The 9,601-nt window shown below is 34.0% G+C and overlaps 1 protein-coding gene across 1 annotated transcript; it reads left to right on the top strand.

The window, feature by feature from the left end:
* Window positions 1-4,187: 4,187 nt before the first annotated feature.
* Window positions 4,188-7,805, top strand: LOC21390767 (protein TIFY 8). Its single transcript, XM_024173882.1, has 6 exons — window positions 4,188-4,677; window positions 5,282-5,472; window positions 5,581-6,017; window positions 6,095-6,179; window positions 6,963-7,191; window positions 7,369-7,805. The coding sequence occupies exons 1-6, from the start codon at window positions 4,392-4,394 to the stop codon at window positions 7,455-7,457; spliced, it is 1,317 nt and encodes a 438-aa protein (XP_024029650.1). The 5' UTR covers window positions 4,188-4,391; the 3' UTR covers window positions 7,458-7,805.
* The last annotated feature ends 1,796 nt before the right edge of the window (window positions 7,806-9,601 follow it).

The following is a 9,601-nucleotide window of genomic DNA, read 5'->3' as shown; positions in this document are numbered from 1 at the left end:
CAGCCAACAATCCTAAGACCTAAGACTCATTCGACTTTGCCTCCCCATCTTCTTCTCTGACGTTGACGATCTGGTGAGTAGAGCAGCGGCCGTCCGGCGACAAGCAAGGGCTGTCCGGCAAAGAAAATGATGATGATGACATCTTTAATACAAAAAGTGATAAAAAAGAACGACAAAAAGAGTGTAGACATACAATCATCATCAGCTATGCATATCTATGCTGCTCTCAGATATCACTGCACTATAATTGAGATGTGGCCTGATGGGCACGGGGAAGGAATCTGATCCAATCATACACTTGACAAAACTATGGCCCACATGGGCATACAAGTAGTTGAGGGGTGCAAGAAACAAAGTATTTCGTACACTGAATTTTGTCTAATTATTGGTGGGTCCTGATTGGCTGATTCTCATGGTTACCCACTAATTGATATCCCTAGATATGAAATTAATTAGGATAATTTTGTTATGTAGTATTAGATTAAGTAATATAAAAATATAATGGCTTTGGTCTAGCTAAAGAGATTTGAAGCTCGAGAAAAGGCACTATTTAAATCAACGACTTTTGTAGAGTTATCATTTCCATATGTGAAAGTTATCATCACGTGGAAGCTGATGGTCACATTTTGGATAATTTTTGGTCTTGACATAACATTTTGGATTAAATAGTCATCAACACTAACTGAATAGGATATGGACATCACGCATGATGGTCTACGTATTGGTGTAAGAAGTCTGAGTTGTATTATGGAGATCTGTAACAATAAAGCCAATAAAAAAAAAAATCAGAAGAGCAGGTCAGTTTGATGTTTGTAGTGTTTTCCAGCATGCCTTTTTCTTGGCCTATGTTTGGAGGAGTGGAAAACGAGAGGAAATTTGAGAAGAAAATGGAAGATTGGTTTGTTTGGTAAAGAGGAAATTGAGAAGGGTTAGGGAAGAATATGCAAATCTTCTGATTTTTGTCTTTGGTGTTCACTTTACAAGGACTAAAATTATCACTAATTTGCAGGCAGAGGGAAGAGTATTGATTTTCATACTATTTTGTATCAGGCAATTTTAGTTGAGCTATGTATGTATGGTTGGATTTCTTTAAAATCTTGTTGGGAATTTTCAAACAAAAAAATAATTTAGGTCTCATTCGCTTCGCAGATTCGAGTTTTCAATTCGAATTAATATGTGATATTTTTTAAAAATTTTTAACTGTATTAAAAAAAATTAAATGTGATATTTTCTAAAAATTTAAATTGTAAAAATTTAAATCGAAAAAATGAACGAAAAATGACTGCCATGCTATTCGCAAGTGTTGTTTATTATTATTTAATTCTGTTCATTTTTTGTAAAGTAAAATAAAAATATTTTTTGGCCAGATCTAGAGGGGGTGATGCTAGATTACCGAAGGAACCAAAGGTATCTTTGGGGGTTGTGGGTCTACTAAGGGGGCCTAAGGTAGGACAATGACAATCTTATATGAATGCCCCAGTCATCGGTCACTGCGTCCATTTGATTTTGACAACTTAAGGACTCTGTTCGATACGCATGGGGATATTTGTCGAATTACCTAAAGGCCTAAGGGGTTCGTTTTCATCGTTTAGTAAAATTAAAATTAAAAATTTCGACAAAAAAATAAAAAAATAAAAAAAATGGAAATGACATTTATTGGTAAACTGCAGCAAATCTCATCCCTACTTCGACACCCATCTCTCAGGAATCTGTATGACATTCCCGCTCGCTCTCTCTCTCTCTCTCGTTTCCTTTTCGATTCCTTTGCTCATCTCGCTCAATACACACAGCTTTTTCAAATGAAGTTTTAATAAACACATTTTTAGCTTTGGTAATCCTCCTTTTGATTCTCAAAAAAGAAAAAAAAAACGATAGTTATTAAGCCTTCATGATAGGGAAAAGTTATTAACAGTTGTATTAAAAAAGGTATGTAGGTATTAATACTCTACCTAGAGATAAGAATACTTAAGAAAAAGTATTAATTTTGAAGGCCAATATTTTAAATTAAGAAAGAGAGAGTGTGTGCAAGGGGCTTTACATGAAGTCCATAATGAGAAATGATGAGATAAGAAATGTTAATATAATTCTTTATATCACTCTTTTTATTATCATTTTCATTTACTGTTTACCACGTAAATTTCACTAAAAGAGTGATAATAACGTTCTTCATGATGCGATAATTAGCTTGGTGGGATGGTACCAATGGGAAAGGGTGGTGATGGTGGTGGATCAGAATGCAGTCAAAAGAAATGCTTCAGAGAATCTGTGCCCCATATTCCCCTTCCACTGGCCATTTGGTTGCTCTTGCTCCTCCCACAATATACCAATCAAATCCTCTTAAAACCCACGAAGTGCCATTTTATGCTTTTGTTTGGCTATTTGTTTATGTTTATTTATTGGTTTGTTTATAACTTGTGAGTGAGAAAGGAACCAAATTGTCACTAACTAGAAGAAGATAAGCATAACTTGTACTTTTAAGTTGTAGAAGAAAATTGGTTATCTGTTTATGTTTATTTATAAAGTTCGTTTGAGATAACTTGTGTTTGTATTTTTAAGTAATAGAAAAAAATAAACATAAGTTATGACTTTTTAATTAGTGTTTGGATAACTTAAAAAAGTGCTTTTATATTTAAGATGAGCTTTTGAATTTATTTGAGTAAAAAAAGTCAAAAGCACTTATTGTTATAAAAGTAATATAAGATATTTAATTTATTGTTCACAAATAAAATGTTAAAAATGTAAATAAAAAGCTTTTCATAAACACTTTTTTCATAAACATTAAAGAGATAGTTTGTTCTAAAAATGTTTAAAAAAGTTAAAAACACTTAAAGTCAGCCATTTAAACATGTTAAAAAGTAATTTTTAGACTAAGTGGACGTTTGGTTCATGAATTCGGAACTATAATTTAGAACTATTATCGTTTTACGTATATTTCTTTATGAGAGAAAATACTATAGCGAATTACGAACTATTATTTAAACTATAGCACGAATTTCTTTTTAAAACGCACGCTAAATAAGTTAAAAATAATTTTTTTAAGCCAATTCAAACGGTCCCGTGTTTTGACAAATTTTCTAAAAGGTTTTTAGATTTTTATTCTTCTTGAAAACTAAACTTTCTATTACGTAGACTTGTGCCTTAAATATATGCTTTTTTCGAAACCATAAGTCAAGCTCTTCAATATTATTTTTCTAGTACCAAAGAACCTATAAACAAAATCCAAGTCATGCCTAAATATCATGATACTAAACTCTTAGAGGACGTTTGGTTGGAGGATTCAAACCATGTGATTCAAATCATTTTTTATTTACGTGAATTTTTTATGAAAGAAAATACTGTAGCGAACTACGAATCATGATTCGAATCAGGGAATAAATTCCTTTACCAAACATCCTCTTAACAATCCAGTAGAATTTTCTAAAAAAAAAAAAAAAAAAAACTGTTTTAAACTTTTTTTTAGTGGGGATGAGATGCAATTCAATGATAAAAATTCCGTATAGATAGGTCAAGTGACTTTTCAATTATAGAAGAGAGAAAAAGAAACATGTGAGAGTATGGCGTGCATCTTGGGAAGAGAAGGTATATCCTACTAAGACCATTTAAACATTAAAGTTTCATTTATTTTATTAATTTAAATTTAAAATTTAAAATTTATTATAGTAAATTTTTTTTAAAAATAATTATATTTAATTTTTTATTATAATAAAAAATTTTCACATAAAATTATATTTTAACTCAAAGTAAAAACTCGAATCATTAAATTAAATTGATCCTAATTAAAAAAAGGAATATGAGAGAGAGGTATAAATTAAGGTCCTAGTCTTACAGATGTATTGCGTAACACTCGGGCAATAATAAATATATAATTAAAAAAGTTAAAAACCCAATCCTCGTATGCTTTTTTTTTTTCAACTTCCTTCGTGTTAATCAAAGAAATCACAAACCCAGAAAAAGACACGCAAAACAAACCCACACTTGCGAACCAAACATTTTATTCTCAGAGAGAGCCAATCTCCCATTAACAAACAGACAATTTGTGCTTTTGTTCAACAGAGAGAGAGAGAGAGCCCATTTAGTTGAACAGCAGAACACTCTCCAAAGAAGAACCTTTTGCTTTTTATTGCTCTCTCTCTCTCTCTCTGTTTTTTTCAATAAAAGAGTCCGATTCTCTCTTTCTCTCTCCTCTCCTTTTTTCATCTTTTCTGAAAATCGAGCTCTCTTTTCTCTCTCTTTCTCTCTCCTCTTTTTTGGCCCCCAAGTCTGTTTACCACTCTCTATCTCTCTCTAGACGCAAGAGAGAGTAGAAAGAGTGAAGTAGTAGCTGGGCAGAGAGGTAAATTATTATGGCGATGATGATGAAGAAATGGCTGAGCTGATGATAATAATGATTAATGGCTCAACAAAGCATGCCCAACAATGCGGACAACAATGGCGGTGGCCAACACCACCACCACCACCAACAACAACAACAACCAAAACACGAGAATCAACTTCTACTGGCGAAGCCCATTTTCCATGACTTCTTCGGCGCGAAGCCCAACGACTCCTCCGCCGTGGGCTTCGGCCCAAAAGCCGCCGAGCCCTCGCCCTCCGCCTCCGCCTCCGCCTCGGCCTCCTTTGGAGCTTCCTCCGCCGGCGGCCGTGGTCCCATCTCCACCACCTCTGATCTGGCCTCCGGTCTGTCTCTTGCTTTGTTTTGTTCCAAAAATACTCTGTTTTATGCCTTTCGAAAACCTTTTTTGTTTTGTTTAGGGAAACGCTATTTTTCTTGATTTTTAACTTGGTAATGCAGGGGACTCTTTTTCCCTGTTATTGTGGAGTGGGTGTCTTTGTTATGGATTAGTTTTAGTGAGGTCAGAGTTGGTAATCTTTGGGGCTTTCTCTTTGTTAGGCCCCCTTTTTTTTTTTCCTTTGCAATCATGGGGGTGTGTGAAATCAGGCATGAGCTTTCACTGTTGTTCTTTCTTTTTTCTTTTTGCCAAAAATAAAAAGGCTTTGTCGTTAGCCATTGAGGAACTAGAAAATTGAATTTCTTTCTTGAAAGAGCTAAACACTACAATATGAGATTGAGCTAAACACTGTAATGTGTTTGATTTATTGTTGGCATTTTCATCTATGTCCTCAACGAATAGACATGAACTTGTGTTATTATTCGTCTTGGAACTTACCTGATCGTATTGTATTGCTGAAATTGTTGTATATTTTTGAAAGCGTTGTTTTTATTTGGGATCTTACAAAATGAGATTGAACTTTGATTATTTGTTTCATCGAAATTTATTAGAGAGACGGGGTGGAAATCATCTGGAAGGGGTTCCATTCTATGGTGCAAGGAGTGATATATCTGGGCCAGAAATAAGTAACAAGATAGTAGGAAGTAAGAGAAGTAATTCAGACACTACTTTTATGGGGCCATCCAGAGATGGGATTCCTCAAATGGGACCAGACTCGCTTGAGGGCTCTCAGTTGTTGAAGGTATAAACGCTCATCATATCGTGATTTTCTTTCTATTTTTGTATATTGTCCCAAATGTCCTCTTCCTAGATTCCGATTCTAATTTTATAGTTATTCCCCAAAATGCAGCTACTTAGAAACGGAGCCGGAGGAGAAAGAATTAGAAGATTCAATGAGGAAGAGGTGGTCTTTGGTTCACAGCAAATAAGGCCTACTTCTGCTTCTCTCATATTTCAGCCTCCCTCAGGTGTTTCCAAATTGGACCGATCTATTCCCATGAATGCAGGTCCAACAGTACAGTACCCTCCCCGTGGGGGTCATTTCGTGCCATTTGTGGCTCAAGTACCTTCTAACAGGTTTAGAGATGCCAATGCCAGTCCTACAAATATATCTCAGTCAGCTGCTGATGAGGGATCTAGAACTGGAATTAAAGGCCCTGGTATTTTGAGTTCCATTAATGCCGGTGGTGGTTCTTCTGAGAGAAACGTGTCTGGGGCACTGCCCAGTGGTAGCAGGCAAAAGGGTGTGACTATTATCTCAGAACCGGAATCTTCAAATCCCTCAAGGTAGTAAAAACCCTGTTGTGCTCTTGTTTTTCTATCAAGTGGAAATAATCTTGATGCTTATATGTTTTTTCTGGCAGTCGACATGGATTTGCTGGTAGTCGGCAGATGACTATATTTTATGGTGGCCAAGCTCATGTCTTCGATGACGTTCATCCAAACAAGGTTTGCTTTCTTTTCTGATTCTACTAGAGAGTAGAAATAGCTTGGTTTGGTGAGATAATATGTAAGCATCTCTTCTATTGGAAGCATATTTCATTGCAGGGTTATTGATAAAATCATTTACGAGTAAATAATCTGAAATAATCTTAGAGAAGAATGCGAATGATAATTTGATTTCAACTTGGCTAACTTGTACTGCGGTTATATGCTATTTAACTAGTCTAAGATTGGATCAAGGTCACATTTAAATAGTATAAGATTCAAAGCTCACTTTTTATTATTTTCTTATTCATTTATTTATTTATTTTAACACATCAGTATGACCACTGTAAAAACTCTATCTCAACGCCTTCTTGATTTGTATCAAAAATGCCTTCTGGATTTGCTTCCATAGTCCAGACTTGTTCTAGGGATTCCAGTATTGATTTGAATTCATCATTTGTCATCAACTCCCTGTTTATTCGACTATTATTGAGAATTCTTTGGGAGGTAGCTTTTGGTTTATCCCCAAATCTTTTCTTTGGTCAAAACAGTGTAGTGCTTTCAAAATCCCGAATCTATTCTTCGAAGACCTTAGGGACTTTTTACCTTTCAATCTATCAAGGGCCTTTCTTAGTTCAGACTAAAGGGGAGTTTTTCTTTGATTAATTAGGTTAAAGTGAGGAATAATCAAGAAATCAAGCAATATGAAGATTGCTAGTTTTTTATCTTTTCCACACTTTAATCATATCTTTCCCTTGTGTCACCATACGACACGATGTGGCCATGGTTCTTGATATGTTCCAGGCAGATGTTATAGTGGCCTTAGCAGGATCAAATGGAGGATCTTGGTCAACAACCTTCTCGCCAAAATCTACAGTGAAGCTTGCTGGTGAAACTCATGTGCCCGGTGGGGAGGTCGAAACTGGTAATGCCAATAACATGGCGCTTCTGCGAGAATATCGCGGGAGATTAAGCATTCCCGGAAGCTCTAATCAAGGAGTAGGTTTTGGTGACCGAATGCCAACTCCAACCGGTAATCCTTTAACCTAATCTTCTGGTCATGGACTATTCTTGTTGTCCTCATGAGTCTAATGTAAAAGAAAATGATAACATACATATATGTATGCATGAACACGATTGGTCTGTCTAATCTTGAGCACAATAATTTTTAAGATGTCTGGCATAGTTGACGGTCGGATACCGATTGTAGGTGGCCATCAAGTCAGCACTGCAACCACTTCCATGAGAAACTCGGTTCAAGCTGCTGAGCCCACGTCCAAAGAAAAAAGTGAGCTGTGATGTTGGGCAGAGGCTGTAGTATTATTTATTTAAAATCTATTAACATCCCTTTTGAGAGAAGGGGAGAGGAAAAAATTTTCTTGGGAATGAATTTGTTATTTACATTTGTCTGTCTCCCCTTCTTTTTTCTTTTGCTTTTCTAATTTTATGTTGAAGCAGGTATAGGTGGGTTGGTTTTCTTGTTTATAGAAACCCACTAATTTTATAGTTTCAGATCCGGATAAATATGAATCATAGCTCCAACACCTCTAGCTTTTAGTTTGCTGAAGGAGTGTTTTTTCATAGCCAATCTGCATTACCCTTTTTTTGGGTTAATCATAGAAATGGTCTCTGAATTTTGTTGCCAATCCCACCTTAGCCTATGACTTCGGCGATCTATTAGTTGGTTTTAGATTTAGTCCATTCATTGGTTGGGTATTAAAACAAAATATGGTTGAGATGCAGTGTGCAGGTCGTTATTAACCGAATGTTATTTTCTGTTAGCATCATAAGCATATTCCATCATCTTTTGAAACACTTGCTGAAAATGACTTAAATTGAAACAAACTGATAGATCAAGGTTAGTTTTGGGATGATTTGAAAGTCAGCGATCAAAGTGAGAATAAGAATAGAGTTGGGAGATTATTTGTGAGATTAACTTCTCTCTCTCTCTCTCTCTTCTTCTTTTTATTATTTTTTTCCCCTGCTGCTAAGAAAAGCCAACCTGCATCACCTGTTTGTGCTATTTCAAGCAACAAAGGTTGATGTGTTTTCTATATGAGGTTGTTATGTTTTTGCATCGCAAAGTGACGTAGATAAAACTATGTTAATATGTTTGTGACAAACAGAAAGTGATCACGGTGGCCTAATGTATCTGAGGTATTCTTACGTAATGCATTTAACCAATATCAGAAGCAAACTAATAAGAAATATGAGCAGACCTTTAGCCCAAAAGAAAAAAGAAAAAAAAAAAAAGAGTAGATTAATGGCATGTTTATCTACGCGTAATCGGAATGAGCATGAATCAGAGTGGACAGGATTCGGAGTGGGTAGGATTCGGAGTGAGTAATCGGAGTCAGAATAAACTGTTTACTTAGTAATAGGATTTGGAATCGAAGTCATTCTAAATCTCATTCATAAATTTATTTACATCTATAATCGGAATAAAAAAGTATAAAAATCAATTTGATATTTTCAATTTAAAAAATATATTGTGTACTTATTATATTAAAATTAATCATAATTAAAATATTTAGTTTAATAATTGGGTACTAAAATAATAAATATAAATTGTACAACTATTTAAAATATAAAAATAAATTTTTAAAAAATTTAAATAAAATAAATAAAAATAAAAAATAGTGTTAAAAAATAAAATATATTATTAATTTATTAACAAATAAAGTACATATTTATTATATTAAAGTTAACACTAATTATGCTAATATTATAATATTAGGCAAATAAAATAATAAATATATGTTGCATTTATTATTTTTTGAATTTTATTTTTAATTGTGTATTTATAAGTAAAATAAGGGTATGATAGTAAATTGATATTAATATTAGAAATGAGAGTCTCAATCCAAGGGGGGTATGGGAGTGCCAATCTCATTCCTCAATCCCAAATTTGAGTGAGACCCACCAATTTCACTCTCATTCCAGGATAAAAAAGAACAAATAAACATGTGATTGACTCTCATTCTTCAATCCTAGTAAGTAAACATGCCATAAGTTCCTTAAGATTTATTAGGAGATTTATAAGTAGGGTATTGAAAAAAAAAAAGCCTATCGCCTGAATAGCTTTTAGCGTTAAATTTTTATTAAGTTCTGTTCAATTGTCTTATTTTATTTAATCAAATCAAGATTTTATTTCATCAGATAAGATTTTATAACGACAAAATTACGTTCTTTAGCAGATACTACCATATGATCATCCTGGTTTTAGAATATGTATGTAAATTTTGGGGACTGGATGTATACTCCATAAATATGAGCCTAGAACCTGGAAAAACTCGATGTAAATTTAATCAAGAAACCTTTTAATCTTGGGATATAGAGGCAAATGGGGATTTTTTTTTGAAAAATGGCCGAAGTTTTTTGAAGTTAGTAAAATGACCTTTTTTTATTAACTAGTGGTTAATGACTGATTAACTTAATAGTCA

Source organism: Morus notabilis, unplaced genomic scaffold (genome assembly GCF_000414095.1).
Source record: "Morus notabilis unplaced genomic scaffold, ASM41409v2 Scaffold1615, whole genome shotgun sequence".
Taxonomy (NCBI): domain Eukaryota; kingdom Viridiplantae; phylum Streptophyta; class Magnoliopsida; order Rosales; family Moraceae; genus Morus; species Morus notabilis.
Note: the sequence above shows the minus strand (reverse complement) of the source record. Positions and strands in the feature narration are given on the sequence as shown.